The 19,588-nt window shown below is 40.6% G+C and overlaps 2 protein-coding genes across 3 annotated transcripts; one reads left to right on the top strand and one right to left on the bottom strand.

Moving 5' to 3' along the window:
- Nucleotides 1-410: 410 nt before the first annotated feature.
- GPN3 (GPN-loop GTPase 3) lies at nucleotides 411-9,790 on the bottom strand. Of its 2 annotated transcripts, XM_069497203.1 has the most exons (9): nucleotides 9,692-9,790; nucleotides 8,916-8,918; nucleotides 8,279-8,387; nucleotides 4,757-4,924; nucleotides 3,686-3,810; nucleotides 2,152-2,267; nucleotides 1,907-2,003; nucleotides 1,598-1,726; nucleotides 411-920 (listed from the first exon to the last, which is right to left on the bottom strand). In XM_069497203.1, the coding sequence occupies exons 1-9, from the start codon at nucleotides 9,764-9,766 to the stop codon at nucleotides 858-860; spliced, it is 885 nt and encodes a 294-aa protein (XP_069353304.1). In that variant the 5' UTR covers nucleotides 9,767-9,790; the 3' UTR covers nucleotides 411-857. The 2 variants fall into 2 exon arrangements, with proteins under 2 accessions (XP_069353304.1, XP_069353303.1); XM_069497202.1 differs by lacking the exon at nucleotides 8,916-8,918 and having other exon boundaries at nucleotides 9,719-9,790.
- A 731-nt stretch (nucleotides 9,791-10,521) lies between these two features.
- Nucleotides 10,522-18,996, top strand: FAM216A (family with sequence similarity 216 member A). The gene is made up of 7 exons (XM_069497391.1): nucleotides 10,522-10,651; nucleotides 12,112-12,152; nucleotides 14,532-14,653; nucleotides 15,724-15,853; nucleotides 15,935-16,118; nucleotides 16,678-16,760; nucleotides 18,878-18,996. The coding sequence occupies exons 1-7, from the start codon at nucleotides 10,560-10,562 to the stop codon at nucleotides 18,994-18,996; spliced, it is 771 nt and encodes a 256-aa protein (XP_069353492.1). The 5' UTR covers nucleotides 10,522-10,559.
- Nucleotides 18,997-19,588: the final 592 nt, after the last annotated feature.

The following is a 19,588-nucleotide window of genomic DNA, read 5'->3' on the forward strand; positions in this document are numbered from 1 at the left end:
GCCTGCTTTCACACCCAAAACAAATGAACCTAGAAATACTGAACAATTCAATGAATGTGGCAAGAAGTTACAAACAAAAATTACGTCTTTTGTATTTTTGTGTGTATTTGTTATTATTCAAGGGGTGTAGACATTTTTAAATGCTCAGGGACTATAAACTGCATTCCTAAAAACAATCACTGCCTACATTTTGACACTTGGGGAGATTTATTTATTCAGAAATTTGCCCTGAGGATTTAAAATTCTGCCTGGAAAATAACAGTGTAATGAAATGTTAGTGCTACCTTTCTGTTTCATACATATATACACGCACATATATATACATACACACATATATATCTCAAAACATAGTTACTTTTAATTTTTTAATTATATAAATAATATATTTTCAGTGTAGGAAAACGGTAAGATACAAATTTATCTTCTTGTGATTAAAATCATTGTTCATCAATGGTGTTACCTATATCCTTCCAGATTTTTCCCTTGGACATACATATGTACATGTTACAATAATTCCTGCCCCCTCAAAACACCACAAACAGTAAAAATAAGGTTAGACTGGCCTTAACTCTAGCACAGGTACTAATTTATATTATATACAATCCTATGTGCAATCATTTCTATTTTGACTTTTAAAATCTAAATTGATGCTGTTGATATAATACTAAAAGATTCTACTTTAAACAGCAGCAGTTTCAGAATAATTCAGAACTTGATTCAGACATACTGCTGATAAACAGCCAAGTACTATTTTTTTTCATTAAAATATATAGCTTTCTACCATTGCATCCTTCGAAGAGAAGGTTCTGTTAGTGTGGCCACAGCTCTTCATATCCAATTACTTTTCAGTAAACTCTTCATTCACCCTGGCATTCTTGAAAATATTCATCAAACATAGAGGAAGACTCATCTTCACGTTCCTGACACAAAGGAAACACAAAATAGAAAACACACTCATTTCCCCTCAGTTAGAACTAGTATGTGTTTAAATATTTTCAGGTAATGCTCTATATGGAACTAATACCCAGCACCAGTTCCAGCTGTTGCTCATAGGTAATTGTTAATAGTAAGAAAAGGCATGGTTGATAGGATTTTTCCAACTATATGACATATGTGAGGGCAGCCTAAATTCTATTGGATTTTATCTCCTCTTGGCACATACACCCAAACTCTGAGCACAAAGAGACTTAACTCAGTAATATCCCCTCAATGAAAGGTGGAGTAAAACTGGTACCACTTGTTGAGCATAGGTGTCAATTTCAGAGATCACCCAGAAAAGCCCAGGTAACTGCCACCACTAAGACAAAAAACTAATTTAGGCTGGGCGTGGTAGCTCATGCTTGTAGTCCCAGCTACTCAGGAGTCTGAGGCAGGAGAATCGCTTGAACCCAGGAGTTTGAGGTTGCAGTGAGTTATGATGACACCACTGCACTCTAGCCTGGGCAACAGAGTGAGACCCCGTCTCAGAAAACAAACAAACAAAAAACCACCCAAACAAAAAATGAATTTAAGGAGTTGCCTAGATTTTGCAGGAGGCCAGTGAGTGATGACAAATATTATTATCAAAAGCCAATAGACACCCTGAATCAGAAATTACCTTTGGTTCTTTAAATTCCAAGTCTTCACCATATTGAATGGCAAAATCAATATGCTGTAATACGATGTTCATGCTTTCTTCATCTGACTGATCATAAGGTAAAAATCGAACCATGCTGTAGTCATCAATCTACGAGTTGGGGATTTCAAGAAAGGTTTATTCTGAAGTTGTATAAAAAACATAATTTTCAACTTATAGTTGAGTTTTACAATCATTTGTACTTCTGATTACAACAGCGCCTCCCTATGACTGGATGTGGGCAAACACTTGACCAGGTCATTTAGAAAAAACTAAATATAAAAAGCTTACCAGTCCACATATAGCTTTAGTCAATTTTTTGAATTTTTTGCTTCTTAAGTTACTTGTAGAATCTTCTAACAAAGAATACATGTCTGGATCTAGAAATCTTTAAAAGACAGAGAGGACTGATGAATAAAAGGAAAAATAAATCAGGAAACTAGATTTATAGATTCACCAAACCTCACATCTAAATAAAACAGAAGGTTTGTCTCTGCAGTTGAGATTTGATAACAACAGAAAAACAGTGAACTCACTTCTCAATTTCCTTTTTCGCTTTCTTACTGAGCAGATCCATTTTTGTCATGATGTTAACTTGTGGAATTTCTAGAGAGACCATGGCACTCAGGGCTGCCAAAATGCCAGAAATAAACTGAAGGAGGAAACAGAAAAGGGAAGATGAATCAACTGTTGCCAACAAAGTTACTTGGTCTCTGCATAAAGAGAGGCTTTGACTCCTCACTGGAACAAAACTTGCTTAAGTAAAAGAAATGCTATTGATAATATTAAAGAAAAACTGGCTGGGTGCAGTGGCTCACACCTGTAATCCTAGCACTCTGGGAGGCTGAGCTGGGAGGATCACTTGAGCTCAGAAGTTGGAGACCAGCCTGAGCAAGAGCAAGACCAAGACCCCATCTCTACTAAAAATAGAAAAAATTAGCCAAGCATGGTGGCGTGAGCCTATAGTCCCAGCTACTGGGGAGGCTGAGGCAGGAGGATCACTTGAGCCCAGGAGTTTGAGGTTGCTGTGAGCTATGACGACACCAGCGTGAGCAAGTACAAGACCCCGTCTCTACCAAAAATAGAAAAAATTAGCCAGGTGTGGAGGTGTGCCTATAGTCCCAGCTACTTGGGAGGCTGAGGCAGGAGGATCATTTGAGCCCAAGAGTTTGAGGTTGCAGTGAGTTACCATGATGCCACTGCACTCTAGCCAGGGCGACAGAGTGAGACTGTCTCAAAAACAAAAACAAAAAACCAACAAGTAATAAAGAAAAACTGTCCCTTGTTCCTCAAGCAGATGCTTGACCCCTGGTTCTCAAGGATAGGGTGGAAAATGTAGATTTAATCTACAGTGATCATCAATATCAATTTAGACAGTGTTACTATTCCCATTTAATATTCCTCAAGAGCTATTAATAAAATTTGATATACATAGTTCATAAACTGGACAAAAGGTCCTCAGAAAATTAAAAACAGGCCGGGCGCGGTGGCTCACGCCTGTAATCCTAGCACTCTGGGAGGCCGAGGTGGGCGGATCGTTGGAGCTCAGGAGTTCGAGACCAGCCTGAGCAAGAGCGAGACCCCATCTCTACTAAAAATAGAAAGAAATTATATGGACAGCTAAAAAAATATATATATATAGAAAAAATTAGCCAGGCATGGTGGTGCATGCCTGTAGTCCCAGCTACTCGGGAGGCTGAGACAGGAGGATCGCTTGAGCCTAGGAGTTTGAGGTTGCTGTGAGCTAGGCTGACGCCACGGCACTCACTCTAGCCTGGGCAACAGAGTGAGACTCTGTCTCAAAAAAAAAAAAAAAGAAAATTAAAAACAGACTATTTATTTTATAAAATAGCCATCTGCCTCAATTTTTTTGGTAAGCAGTTCCCCCAAATCTATTATATCATAATTTACTATTTTTGCGTTAAAAATAATTATCATAATAATTTAATGAGAAGAGATACTAAATAACTCTGGAATAGTTTGTGAAATGTCCAGAATCCCAAAATTAAAGGAGACTGTCATCTACTTGTACCCATGACTGAAAAATCTATAACAGATTTATCCACAGACCTTGAATGACTCCACCATGAACTGCGAATCAACAAGAAAAACTCCACAGACTCGGAACTCCCACTGTTCCAGCTGCTGGACCAGCTGTTTCATCACAGGCAGGTGAGTGTACAACTCAATCTGACCTACATAAAGAACATTACAAGAATATTATATATTTTTTTTATTCTTTTATTTTCTGTTTTTTGAGACAGGGTCTCACTCTGTCTCCCTGGCTAGAGTGCAGTGGCATCATCATAGCTCACTGCAACCTTGAACTCCTGGGCTCAAGTGAATCCTCCTGCCTCAGCCACTGTGCCTGGCTGATTTCCTCTTTATGATGCTTTAGCCACACCAGCCTTTTCAGTGCCTGCAGTCCGCCTTGTTCCTTCCTGCCACCAGTGTCAGCATGCTGTACCCTCTGCCTGGGCCACTATCTCCCTTACTTTCACTCTCCGGCCCAGCCTAAAGGCCACACTGGATCACAAGCCTTCCTAACCTCCCTGCTATGTGACCATCTGTGCTATTCCTATAAGATACCTGTCAAAATGAATATTAAATATCACTTGGGTGATTTTTGTTCATACTGTCTAGAACTCTGCTGGACTGTGAGCTCCCTGAGGGCGGAGAATACGGCTGCCACGCTCTCTATGGTATTCCCAGTGTACAAAGTAAGCACTTGATAAACTCAAAAATGAATTAGAGGCCGGGCACAGTGGCTCACGCCTGTAATCCTATCACTCTGGGAGGCCAAGGCGGGAGGATCACTTTAACTCAGGAGTTCCAGACCAGCCTGAGCAAGAGCGACATCCTGTCTCTATTTCTTTTTTTTTTGTTTGTTTGTTTTTGTTTTTTTTTTATATCTTTTCATTTCCAGACTCAGCCTGGTAGGGAAACTGTCTCTATTTCTAAAAAAAAAAAAAAAAGGTTAAAAAAAAAAAAAGAAAAAAAAAATGAATTTGAGCCAACAAATGAGAGCTTGGTACCTGACTGCAGTACAGTTTAGAGCTACAAATGCTCACTCCACTTTCTCCCACTGAGGACAACTATCACAACTTCCAGGAAAATGACACATTGAAATTACTGACTTACCTGGACAATCAAAAAGGATGTAGTCGTCCTCTACATGGCCAAGACAGTTCTCTAGCCAGTCAAAATTATTCGCAAAGTACTCCATGCAAAATACCAATCCTCCATTGGGACCGAACCTCAGAGAATCATCCTCCATCACATCATCCACCTCGATCAGCTCCCGGATGTCTGAAAGGGACAGACAGACCCCAGAATATAAGTGTCCATTTGAAAATTGTTATCCTGACTAATAATTATTAATAGGGAACTGAGCAAGTAAATTACTATACAGCCAGACAATGGAATACCATGCAGCCACAAAAAGTAGGAATCTCTGTAAGTACTGCTATAATACAATCTCCCAGGTATGCTGTTAAACAGAAAATGCAAGGTGCAGAACTGTGTAGGAATGCCATCATTTGTACTACGAAAAAAAAAAAAAGACAAAAGTTCACCATGTACACTTAGTGCATATATGTATTGCATTTAATATGCACAGACTGTCTATGGAAGGACACACCAGAAACAGGTAACACTGTTTGCCTCTAGCAAGGAGAGCTGATTGCTGGGATGCACAGCTAGGATGGAGATAGATGTTTTCCTGCATACTTACTCTTTTATGCCTTTTGCATTTTGAACCATGTGAATATGTATTACCTATTCCAAAAAAAGTAAAACAAAACCAAAGAAAACCAACTACCATTTCTTAACATAATGATCCTAGAGAAGCTACTTAACCTCCCTGAGCCTCACTTTCCTTATCTTGGGGTCAAAGGGTATGAACTATATATCTAAATCACCAATAGGAAGGGCTTAAAAAACTCTACTCATAATACATGTGTGGTTTTCTTATCAATTTTTGGAAATCAATATTTAGAATTTTCTACCTTAGGTTTTTATTTATTTAATTTTTTTTTTTTTTTTCAGAGACAAGATTTCTTTCGCTCTGTTGCCCAGACTGAAGCACAGTGGTGCAATTATAGCTCATTGAAGCCATGAACTCCTGGGCTCAAATGAAGTGATCCTGATCCTTCTGCCTCAGCCTCCTGAGTAGTTAGGACTCAGGTGCATACCATCACGCCTGGCTATTTTTTAAATTTCTTTGTAGAGACAGGGTCTTTCTGTGTCACCCAGGGTGGTCTTGAACTCCTGGCCTCAAAAGATCCTCCCACCTCAGCCTCCCAAAATGCTGGGATTACAGGTGTGAACCACCATGCCCAGGCTAGGTTTTTATCTATTTTTGTGTTCAAACCTACAATCTCTGTTCACATAGAACTAAGCTTCATTCACAAATTTATACTGATGATATCTTCCTACTCCTTCCCCCAGGGATAAACAACTGACCCAAATTGGGACAATAAAATTGGTCTTCTAAAAGGATGAATCAAGGACACTCATCAGTCAATAAAACACTTGGACCAGAAAGTGATATGAACCAGGGATTGGAGGGGCCTTGCTGGGTCACACGCATCCTAAAGCAAAGAAAGCTGGTATGTAAGGGGGAGGAAAAAGACAGAGACAGAAAGCTGGCCTTGGTTCCTGTTTCTGTGTTTATGGTTCTAGTCTCTCATAAAGTCTTGTTTTTAGCTTTTTTGAGAGGTTCCCTCATTCCTTCTAATGAATCTTCTTTTTATTAAAGCTAGCTAGAGTGCTTTCTGTTTGCTGCAACCAAACAGTCCCAAAGTAATTCAATGCTCTTTTCTCAAAGAAGATGGGCATTTCACATCTCCTCCTCCCTTCAATCTGCCTCCCCCAACCCTACCCACTTGCAGACACTCTCAGCTGACGACCACACCACACATCATTAACAGAAATCGAAAGCCAAGGAAAGAGAACTTCTCATATTCCCACATGACGCCTACTGCCCACCTTCTCCTGTTCCAGTGAAAGAAACACCTCATTTCTAGCAAAGGCAAAAGCCCCCACTTCTTCGGGATCCCCTCTCCCTCCTCATTCTGGCAGTCACTCCTGCAGTTATTTTCACTCTCTCTGGCATCTTCAGTTTCTCTTTCTATTGGATTGCTCTCTTCAGCATACAAGCATATCCCAGTTAGCATCTCCAATCTTAAAACTAAACCTCCTCTTACTCTCACAGTCCCCTCCAGTTGTCAAACCGTTTCCACCTCCTCTACCAGACTTCTGAAGATCACAGGTCTTCAAGGCTCGGTCTTGGGTCCTTTTCTCTAACCACAGACCCCTGCCCAGGTGATCTCATCCAGTCCTGTGGTTGTATGTGCTAAATGCTGCTGACCCTGACTTTATACCTCCAGGCCAGCCCTCAACTCTGAATTCCAGACTATTACATCCAATTACCTCTTAGATATCTACCAGACATCTCCAGCTTAGTCAGTGCAAAGACAACTGCCCCAAAGCTTACATGGCTTGTCCCCTCCTTGGTAAATGATACCATGCACTTCAACAGCTCAAGCCAGAAACCTACAAGTCACCCTTGATTCCTCACTTTCCTATACTGTCTTGGTTCCATTCTCCATCAAATGCTCTTAATTCTACTTGCAAAATATGAACAGAATGTGTCCGCTTCTTTACATCTCCACCACGACCACCCTGTCATGGTGGGCACCAGGACAGCTACAATAGCTGCATTGCTGGTCCCTGCCTAACACTTGACTCCCGAGAGTCCATTTGTCACGTGAGAGCCTGAGTTACCTTTAAAAACACAAATCAGATGTCAATCCTCTCCTCTGCTTAAAACCCTCTAGTGGCATTCCACTGTGGACAGGATAAAATCTAAACTTCCCATGTCCTGCTACTGCTACCCACTTCTTTCCCTCACTCACGCTTCTGCTCACCGACATCTGTGCTTTTCTGGAACATACCAAACCCCTTCTCACCTCTGGGCTATTTATCAACCTTGATGTTCCTCATTTTGGAAGGTCCTTCCCCAGCATCATGAGCACGTTACCACCCTTCAGGTCTAGGCTCAAAAATCCCCTCCTCAGAGACACCGTCCGTGATCACCCCACCTGAAACAACGTCTCCTGGTTAGTCCTTCTCATCTGCCTGTCTGCAGTCCTGACCACATTCTGTAACATGTTTATCATTTTGTTTACTGCTTATCACCCCCACTAAAAGGGTGACGAGGGCAGGGATGGTGTTTGCCCTATTCTCTGATATAACCCCAGTGTCTGGCATAAAACAGGTGTTCAACAGACACTTGAATGAACAAATTAAAAGAATTTTTAAAAACACCAGCCTGCTCACTTATAGTGATCAGCAGTAAACCAGATTCACTACAGCAGGACCAAGCATGAAAAGGACAGAAGGGGAGGGTGCTGACGGAGGAGTGCACTCACATATAAGTCTTACATCAGAGACCAAGAAAGGATACTGTTATACACACATCACCATGAACAGATGTCACCAAATGACTCTTAGCCTCATGCTGTTCACCATGAAACCAGAAAACCAGAAAACCAGACTGTAATTATTGATTTTTCAGCTTCTGTGCTGAGCAGCCAGCACTCACTGCCTCCCCCACCCTACTGCTCCTGAAGGAGGGGGAAGGCTCAAATGGGGACTTACCAGCCATCACGGGGTAGTTGAAGTGTTCTGCTGCTGGATCTAGGTTTACAACTTGGACCGACCTGTTGAGGGCTTCACAGTGCTGGACCATGGTGGCACAATAGGTGCTCTGTAATGTCACAAGGCATGGGAAGGTAGAGCAACAGGTAGTGTGCTACCCTCTACACCACCAGAAGGATTTTCCATCCCTTTTGGGGCCTTATCTTCATCACATATATGTGTCTTGTACCCAGAATAGGACAATGGCTTAGAACAGTGTGTTTGTTAAAGACTGAAGTTACACAACAGCTCCAGACTGTTTCCCACACTTGTTATTTGATCAATATCTTCATTATTTCTACTGCATTTGCATGCTCCCAACATTATTCCCTTAATATTTGTTTACAAGAAAAAAAAATTTCTCATTTGTAAACAGAAAACTAGTTATATTTACCATAATGTCAAGGTAACTATAAAATCATATAAAACTTTAAAATGATTTTAATTCTAGCTAAATACAGGTGTTTATTAAAAGCTCTGAGTCTAAGACCTGCTCTCTGAAAAACATGGAGATTAAAGAAGTGGTGAAGATACACTAGCACCATGCACAATTTCACCTGAATGTGAAGAACTTAAAGAGAATTGAAAAAGGAACAACTTTCTCAATATATAATCTTTTTTTTTTTTTTTTTTTTTTATACAAGGTCTCACTCTGTCACCTAGGCTGGAGTGCAGTGGCACAATCATAGCTCACTGTAACCTCCAACTTCTGGGCTCAAGGGATCCATCTTCTGCTTCAGCCTCCTCAGGACTACAGGAATATGCCACCATGCCCGGCTAATTTTTCTCCCTTTGTTATTTATTTATTCTTTTGTAGAGACAGGGTCTCGCTATGTTGCCAAGGCTGGTCATGAACTCCTGGCCTCAACCGATCCTCCCGCCTCCACCTCCCAAAGCACTGGGATTATAGGCGTGAACTACTGCGCCGACCTCCGATGTTCCTTAATGGCAGGTTCATGTACCACCAAAAATCACCTCAGAAGTCCATGTCTCAAGCTCTGAGAAACAGTAATTAAATGAGATCCCACTTTAATCTCCTGGGAGCGAGACAGGGCCGGATTCTGGAGTTAGAAAACTGGATTCAAATTCTGACCGTAACTTACTAGTTGTGCGATACTGGGCAAAGAACTTAATCTTTCTGTGTCTCATTTTCTGTAAGATGGCAATAACAGGATCTATCTCACAGGGTGGTTATGGAAATAAAAGAGGTGGGAGCCTAAGTATTCAATAAATATTAACAACTATCACTGCTCCCCCTTTTAAGACAACAAAAAGGGGAGTGAAACAGCAGAGGCGAGTTGCGCCGTGTCTCTAGGGTCCCCAGCACACACACCCGGCGGTCCCTCCCTCGGGACTCGAACCCCCGCTTCCCACGAGCTCCGACTCTCCCCAAATCCTCACCTTCCCGCTGCCTGCGGGGCCCATGATCAGCTGCGCGTAACGAGGCATGTCTGCTCCCCGGGTTACCAGAGTCTCCAGCCACACTCTCTCCCTCCTTCGCGCGACGCCCACTGAATTCCGGGAACGTGAAGTGCGAACCAATCCCAATCCCAATTCCTTTTCTGTCTCCCGTTCTGCCACACCTCTGACTACGGAGCATCTCACAGGCCAAACTTCATGAGAAACTCGTCCCGAGGAAATAACGGCGTAGGGCAGGGGGGGCAGGGGGGGCAGGGGGGGCAGGGGGGGCGGGGGGGGCGGGGGGGGGTGGAGGAGGGAGTCTTGCGCGTGCGCAGAAGTAGTTGGCGAAAATCGGCAGTTGGAATACACACTAAGCCTGGTTGCCTAGGTAATAAGGGTCAACGGACAACGCTCAGCATCCCTGCGGCGGGTGCTTTGGTCCGTGGTTTGCATACTGGCGTTTGACCTATATGGTGACACCCAAGATTTGCAAATGTGCTGCGAGTCTGGAACACTGAGATGGAAGGCACCTCTTGTTTTAGGGTCATGTATATCTCCCCGCCGAGACGCATTCCTCCCACATAGAGATGCAGACGTGCAGACGAGCAGTCTATCACAGACCCCTCCCCCCACCCCTCCCCGAAGTTAACTCGGGGTCGCGAGGCTGCCCTCGCTCTCCCGAAGCTATTCGGGCAGGGTCCGGACGGCCTCGGAAGGGACTAGAATCCGGCGCTATCCGCCTCTTAGCCCCAGTACCTCGCCGCCTGACGCACGCGTGCTGACGGCGCGGGGAACGGGGACAGCTTCTCCCGCATACAGCTCTCGGCGGGGCACTGCGGAGATGCCGGGCCGGGGCCCAGGGTCCGACTGGACCGAGAGCAGCTCTTCCTCAGGGCCGCCCGCAGCGGCCGGGACCGAGGGCGGCGGCGGCGGGTGAGGCTGGGGCCCTGGGGGTTCGAGAGAATGGCGCCCGCCCGGGGTCGCAGGCCCACTGGAGCGGGGGGCTGGCTTCTCCTCTCACGATCTGGTCCCCGATGCACTCACGGGAGAGGCGGGGAGAACCTTTGTTGTGGAAAGGGTGGGAAATATGGAGGCTGACTGGCTGCTGAGGGGAGAGGAGCGTCTGGTGTATTGACAAGACGCGGTGACTGCGACAGTCGCCTGCGTGCTTCCTTCTGCCCTGAGGAGGCGCTGCGAAACCTGCCGGGGAAATTGCCGTCTGGCCACGGTGCTGAATCTACAAAAGGCCAGGACGGCGGGGGACAGGGGAGATAGAAAACGTCACCCAGCTTAATGGAGGGCTTCCAAGTCTATAAACCAGTTCCTTGTGTGAGACAGTAGCCACCTTTCTGTCAAATGAGGGTTTCTGTTCGCCAATTTGACAGATGACTGACTCTGTGGGTTTTTTTTTTTTAACTTTGTAAATTTCTTTATAGACATTTCAGGATCATTTAAATTAACAATGAATTTCTTTAGACATAACATACCGTGTTTATCTTGAGCTACGCATGGGGCCCACTAGATAATGCTCTGGCAAATAATGCAGCTGGTAACTGGTAGTTAAAAGGCACCTTGATCTTGACATTTTTTTCTCACTGAAGTTCCCGTCTTCATAAATCCATTTCATTTTGATCAGGTTCTTACTGCGGTGCCTAGATGAAGGCAAGTAGCTGCCGAAATCACTGCTGGAGGCGATATCCCCTCGCCTCCTTCTTTTATTCTCTAAAAGCACGAGCTGCAGGGCGTTTGCTGCCCAATTCAGCCCACAGTGATGGCCCTGATGCACCCAGGGCCATCTTTTTTATATCTGGTGCTACTGAAGACTTCTTAGAAAAGATGGGATGCGGTCTTCTGTTCTGTTCTTCACCGACTGTTGGATCCTAGTTTACTAGGAGATCAGTGAATAAATTGCAGGAAGAGGGAAGGAAGTGTGTTTTGTTTTAATTTGAGAAAAGAAAAAAAGAACTTGTACAAAATTAGAAACATTACAGACTAACACACCTTAAGTACTACTCAAAGGATAGCCTTTTCAATACCCAAGTGGCTTTATTAAAGATAAAGACAGCAAGAAAATATCATGGAAAAAGCACAGGAGCCCAAACTATTTTATTGAGCTCACTGTTGGAATTAGATTAGCAAGCCATAAAATTAAGAGCAAATCTGGCCTAAAATAAATCCTTTCTATCATGGAAAAATCTCAGATAACTCACGTTGAGAAATCTTGGAACCTTTAGGATTTAACCAGAATTACAGGTGAAAATTTGCAAAACATTATGTCTGATAGAAACATGAAAAGTAAAAAGCATATGTAATAGTTTTTTCATTTGAAATACATTCTTTAGTGCTTATAAAGCTGTCAATTATTACATATTATTTATATAATTTTTTAACAGATCAGCTGAACATTCTTATTACCAGAATTCTAAAGGTACTGGTGAGTATTGAATATAAAGCAGGTAATACGTATAAATAAGTGGTTCAGAGAATCTAATTTGCCTGTAACTACTTATACAATAGAGTTTTAAAAATAGACTTTATTAGCATCCCTGGTGAACTTAGTCTTTAAGATTTCAAAGAGCAATCTGGCAGGTTCCTTCTCTTCTGTTAATACAGTCTATCTCACATCAAACATTTTTGAAATTAACAATGAATCCAAAAGACTGTGTTTATAACTGATATTGGTTGAAAAGCACCAAGCACAGCGTGGGGTTTATATATAATTAAAGGAAAAATTCTAAATTGAACAGCTTCAAAGAACATAAAATATTTCTCATTGCTGATATTTTTCTCTCATTTGAAATAAAAGAGCTTTCAAATACCTCTTCTTTGCTGGAGTTAAGAGAGTAAGACAAGTTCCCAGAGGCCTCTCATTAATTGCATTTTTATCCCTTAGGAGAGGAGGTGGAGTTAACTGACCTGAGGGGGGTGTGTGTGTATGTGTGTGTATGTATCTTCAAAGTATAGTAGGTATAGTAGCTTTTAAATGTTTCATTTAAATTCAGTGATATATAAAACTGGGCTCATTTTGTTTTTCCTGTAAAATGTATACTCTTTACAGTTACCTGGGAAAAAAATATACACACATATATATGGGCATATATACATATGTAAATAAATAATGTGGCCATTTTTAATGTGTGTTACACTGTAGGTTCATTAGTTTAGATTTCTCATCAAAATTCTTACCAACTACAGTTAAATGTAAAAATAAACAAAACACAAACAGAAAACAGAATTAACACAATATATTCCATCCCATATTTAGAGTGAAATAATAAAAGAAGAAATGTTAACAATGATCAGTATATGAGGTAGATTGGTTCAGTTATATGAAAGCAAAATTTCTAAACAAATATCAAATAAAAATGAAAGGGTTATATATCATAGGACCCTACTCAAACAAAAACAGAGATGGCTCACCTCTGTAATCCCAGTGCTTTTGGAGGCCAAGGCAGGAGGATCGCTTGAGCCCAGGCATTTGAGACCAGCTTGGGCAACGTATAGCAAGACCTCATCTCTACAAAAATTTTTAACAAATTAGCTGGGCACAGTGATGTGTGTCTGTAATGCCAGGTTCACAGGCAGGATTGCTTGAATCCAGGAATTTGAGGTTACAGTGAGCTATGATTGTGCCACTGCACTCCAGCCTGGGCAACAGAGTGAGACCTTGTTTCTAAAAAAATGAAATAAAAACAATACAGATACGCCTAGTAAAACCTCTGAAAGACAATATATCACAATGTTTAAAAATAATTACTAGTAGATGGTGGGATAAAGGTTTTTTTCCCTTTTTTTACACTTAATATACTTCACAAATCTATAATGGACAATGTGTATTGCTGTTTATTATTGGAGGAAAACAGGGCTAGTATTCAACAAGTGTTTTATTGTTTCCCTCTACATTTAGACTTAAGGTCTCATTCTATTATTTAATGTAAACATAACAGCCAACTCCTGGCATTGAATCTAGATTTTTTTTTTAAGACACAGGGTCTCACTCTGTCATCCAAGCTGGAAGGCAGTGGCATTATCATAGCTCACTGAAGCCTCCAACTCCTAGGCTCGAACAATCCTCCTGCCTCAGCCTCCAGAGTAGCTAGGACTAGGGGTGTGTACCACCACACCCAGTTAATGTTTTAAAAAATTTTTTGTAGAGACAGGATCTTGCTATATTGCTCAGGCTGGTCTTGAACTCCTGGTCTCTAGCGATCCTCCCACCTTGATCTCCGGAAGTGCTAGGATTACAGGCATGCCACCAGGCCCAGCACAACTTTTACTTTTACTACAAGGCTATTCTTTTATTCTGCCTAAATCCATATTAAAACATTGAAATAACTGAAGCTATGTAAAAATAAATTTTGATACATTTCTACAAAGCCCATTTTGATACATCATTAAAGGGATAAAATTTGTATTATTCTTTCTTGAGTCTAATACAGACTTTTAAAACTATATACTCAAGTCATATGAAAAATGTTGTGAATCTTTAAAGTACAAATCCTGCATTTATATTTCCTCTTTAATATGTTTCTGGCATGATTAAAAAAGTCTGTCAATATTTTGCATCTCAGCTGAGTTCCAAATAATGTAGTCCATGTGTAATGATGTATAGTTATAGATACAATATTTATAAATATCTTAGATGTTTGTGTGCTCTAAAACTAAATGGCATATCATACAATCTCTTCAAATTGAATAGTCTGATAGAAATAATACTATTCCAGGACACATGTAACTATATAGATCTTAATATCTAAATATTTTGAACTTATCTTCATCTCTGAAATTCCCGTGATAATGTCCTTGCCTACAGATAGACTCAAAGATGGACACAAAGTGGACTCACACATAGCCAAGCTACAAGAGGTATGGAAAACTCCTCAAATTCAAACAATTCACATCCCTAAGTCAATGACGGATGCATGCTTTCTAAAGGTATGCTAACAGAGAAATATTTAAATACCAGTACTCTTTGTATTCAGAGCTGAACTTTTTACTAAAGATAAGCTACTTGGACGGTAAGGCACTGCAGATGACAAGGTATGTCCAGCATGTTATCTAGGAGTCAATAAACTTGAGAAGGAATGCAAGGGTTATAGATCCCTTGTCATAAGAATTCTTTCAGGGCTTTATGATGCTGCAAATCTAATGTATCTTTACTCAGGAAGCTCAATGCCCCAACAACAAAGATGCTCAAGGAAAGTTCCATCTTAGAAATAGAAACCCAACCTCATAAAGATTTCCCTCAAGGACTACAAAATAACAAGAAAGCAGGTAAAGAAAATGACAATAAGGATTTTACAACTGTTGACTTACACTACTCATTGAAGATCATAACTACTAAAAGTATCATCTCTAAGGCAATGTGAAAATTAGGGTAAAATTTTGTAATATTTTGACTTTTCCCTGTATTTACTACTTATTCAGTAAAGTAAATCCTGTGTGTATGTATACATACATATATAGTGGAGTTTTGCATCTTAACTGAGCATTCTAAAATCAGCAAGTACAATGGAAATCTCAGTCAAAATTACCTAGATCACAGACCAGCTTACTATCCCTCAGTGTGTCCAACACAGTTATTCTTACGGTGCTAGAAGAGACTTTCTTTAGTTCAGACTAAGTTGAGTAACTGGGTTGCTTTTAGGTAGTATGTTATATCTAAAAAAGTCATATTGAGGAGGCAAGATGTCCACACTGAGAGGCACACAGGAAGTAAGACTCGATGACAGAACTGCAGAGTCACTCGTTCCTTGTTCCTCTAGGCAGTGGGTTCTTGAACTTTATAGGGCATCTGAATCACTTGAGTGGAATGGCAAGCAGAGCCACTTGCACTGTTTAAATGACCATTTCTTTCTCTTTGGGCCAAGTTAACATGGTTGAATTAGCTTAAGTAAAAGGTACAGATGGTACAACTCTTCTGAGCATTCATCCTTTCAGATAAGGAATATTGCCAACTTCTGTTCTACAATGCAGACTGTAAATCCTCTTACTCCATCTTTTAGCATCCAGACCTCACCGTAATCCAGAAGCGTTATCTGTGCAGTATTGCTAAGATGTACAATGCAAACTATCTGAAGGTGTTAATGAAGAGGCAGTATATGCACGTGATTCAGCGCAGCTCACCGAAGCCAGGCAGGTACACCTCCAGTTGGTTTCTCACTCATTCTCATAATTAGTGAGAGGGTCTTCTAATAGAGGTGATTTGTATGACAGGCGTCCTCACTCATCACAGGAGCCGCCTCAGCTCTCATTACTCACAGAAACAGCATTATCCCTGCACTACATGGCGACACCAGCTGGAGAGAGAGGACTCAGGGCCTTCTGACGTTGCAGCTGCATCTGCACCTGAAATGATCATGCAGCATTCCCTTTGGCGACCAGTCAGAAACAAAGAAGGGTCTGTTTCTTATTGTGTGAAAGGGGGAAAATGTACCCATTTTATTTGAAAGGCTAAGTGATATTACAGCTTGTGCTCCCTAATATGTTCACTTTGCTAAATTCAGAATAGGCTGAACAAAAAGCGCAAATGGATAATACTTTCTCTTTACTGAGCTGATTAGAATATGCCACTTTTTCAGAACACGTTTTGTGAAGCTGTAAAAATGTCTTAATTAGCTAGAGATACGGACTACTGCCCTTTTCAATATGATTCTCACTCAGATTAAAAATAATGCAAATACATCCAAAAGGAGAAATATATGATTGCTTTTACACAGGTGAATACTATAAAATAAAAAAGGCAAGGAAAAAAGAGATTAAGGACCTTGAGCATTCAAACTACTCTATAACAATTAGCTTTGCATCTCATGGTTAATAAATCACAGGAGAATTTAGGGGCTGAAAATTTCTCTTTGGTGATGATGGCAGCTAATAAAAAGAATTTGTGTGATCTTCCACAAGCACTAGGCAGCTGTTCACTTTGCTGGCTCCAATTAAGATATTTCCCTTTCTTATAGGTTAAAAACTGGATGTGCATCTAAAACAAGATGTAAGTCACTGAAGATTTTTAGAAAACCAGGCAAACTGGTCATGCAACCAGGTAAATGTGGACTTTTAAAAAACATAGGCATTTTTGAAGATCATATACTTGAAAAATATTAAACCAAATATAGTTTCATTTCTATTATGAAGATATCAAAAAATTTAGAATGTGATTTTTTATTGCTCCAAATACAAAATGAAACATGAAATGTAGTTTATGTTTTCATTTAAAAGAATACACTGCTCACGGGAGTAAGATTCAAGGTATTTCCAATTCTAAATAAAGATATTTACAATATCAAGGTCAGAATTTTTTAGGACTAGAGTCAGAATTTTTTAGAGCTAGAAATATGACTTTTTATGCCATAGCACTTCTTTTTATGAGATAGTGCCACTTTTGGATGAATGACATATTTTGTATAGCGTCTAGTAGTCTACAAAGGGCTATATCAGTTACAGTAGCCCCCCCTCCCCCTTTTCCACAGGAGATGTGTTCCCCAGTGGATGCCAGATATATACTGTGTCTTTTCCTATAAATACATACCTATGATAAAGTTTAACTTATAAATTAGGCACATTAAGAGATCAATAATAAATAATAAAACAATTATAACAATATACTGTCATAATAGTTAAGTGAATGTGGTCTCTCTCTCTTAAATTATCTTATTGTATTGTACCTCGGGTAACTGAAATCACAGAGAGTGACAATGAATAAGGAGGGCCTACTGTATACCATTTTGTTTGATATTCAACAAACCAGTGGAGGCAAGCCAAGCAGGTGATGTTATCAAAATTTTACTCGTGCAACTCAAACAAATCCAGTTTTTGGAAGGATCAGCATAAAGGATCCTTCTGCCACAAGTACAGAATACTGCAAAATGAAACAGAACAGGAAGAAAGACTGAATGATCAGAAGAATTCCTCAGAATTGATAAAGTGGAAAGGATTAAGCAGAAGTTAAATCATTTCTTAGTTATTATTGTAGTGGTTAAGGAAGTAGGAAGTAGGAAAATTAAGACTTCTGAATCGATATCCCATTACTGTGACAGTGTCACCCAGCTCTGCTATAAATATCATACTATGCCTGTCCAAGAAGTGAAGGAAAGGGCACCAGAGAAGGTAAGTCTGGTTCCCAAAAGAACAGTCAGAAGAAACCCCACATAAGGGAGAGGTCTTTGTTGGTCCCCAGCAGAAGAGATGAGAAAGAGCTAAAGGCAAATGGAGAGACACTGAAGATATAACTGACCACTTTTACTTTCCCCTAACCAAAAGATTTTGAAAATCAATGGGAATATGGAATATAGGACTTGGTAACAGAAAATTTGCTATACAGTAACTTGGCTAGAACATAATACTGCATATCTATTTTTTCTTTTTGAGACAGGGTCTCACTCTGTCACCTAGGCTATAGTGCAGTGACATACATCATCATAGCTCACTGCAACCTCAAACTCCTGGGCTCAAGTGATCCTCCTGCCTCAGCCTCCTGAGTGGCTGATACTTACAGGTGCATGCCACTGCACTTGGTTTTCTACTTTTTTTTTTTTTTTTTTTTTTTTGGAGACAGAGTCTCGCTTTGTTGCCCAGGCTAGAGTGAGTGCCGTGGCGTCAGCCTAGCTCACAGCAACCTCAAACTCCTGGACTTAAGCGATCCTACTGCCTCAGCCTCCCGAGTAGCTGGGACTACAGGCATGCGCCACCATGCCCGGCTAATTTTTTGTATATATATATATTTTAGTTGTCCATATAATTTCTTTCTATTTTTAGTAGAGACGGGGTCTCACTCTTGCTCAGGCTGGTCTTGAACTCCTGACCTTGAGCGATCCACCCGCCTCAGCCTCCCAGAGTGCTAGGATTACAGGCGTGAGCCACCACGCCCAGCCGGTTTTCTACTTTTTGTAGAGATGGGGCCTCTGTCTTGCTCAGGCTGGCCTCAAGCAATCCTCCTGCCTTGGCCTCCCTAAGTACTAGGATTACAGGTGTGAGCCCCCATGCCTGGCCTCATGCGTATCTTATTTTAAAGAGTAAGATATCTGGGGGAAGATGGAGGGGACCAAGAGTCTTGAATATTTGTCTTTGCTACAAGCTTATTAATATGCTAGGTCATTTTGAAAGTTGTACTTAAAACTTTATTTCCAAAACAGACATTATAAACTCTTATTTTTCCTTCAGTTTCTTCAAATGGTTCCGAATCATACATGAGTGAAGAAAAAAAGGAAGAAGATTTACTAAATAAGTGTATGCAGTCAATGTCAATCGAAGAACAGGGAGAACATCTGATGTTAACTTGATAGTCTTGTCTTGTATATTTAATTTGTGCCAAAGGTGGGGGGGAAGGAGTTGTGAAGTGTGTCCTCTATAATTAGGATAGTATTGTTATTCACGATTAAGTCATTAAGTAATTTTGCTTTGCTCAGTAACTTTTACAACAGTGTAATTGGTCTGATATAGTTCCATATTTGTGTAATAAAATTTATGTGTGGTATATGCTTGTATTTCTAGCTAGATACAATTAAAATGTTTCTTGTCACTTAAAATTGAATTAGTTTTCTTTAAATCTGACAAATGCACTGTATAATTCCTTCTTTCTGTGCTTACACTAAGTCCTACAAGAGCAACATTAGAACATCCTACAAGTATTTTCTTGAGTGGGCTAAGAAAAACTTTTAAATACCCAGATATAGAATAGCATTTGATAGAGATGATGCTCTAATTTGCAAAGCAGGTGCTCAAAAAATATTTGCTACTTGAATACAACTTAAAAATGTAAATACAGATTTGCCCTATCTTATGAGAATTGCCACACAAATGCTTGGACTCACAAACTAGATTAAGTAGCTGCACTACTGTTTTTTTGTTTTTTTTTTTTTTTGAGACAGTCTC

The sequence above is a fragment of the Eulemur rufifrons genome, chromosome 21 (assembly GCF_041146395.1).
Source record: "Eulemur rufifrons isolate Redbay chromosome 21, OSU_ERuf_1, whole genome shotgun sequence".
Classification (NCBI taxonomy): domain Eukaryota; kingdom Metazoa; phylum Chordata; class Mammalia; order Primates; family Lemuridae; genus Eulemur; species Eulemur rufifrons.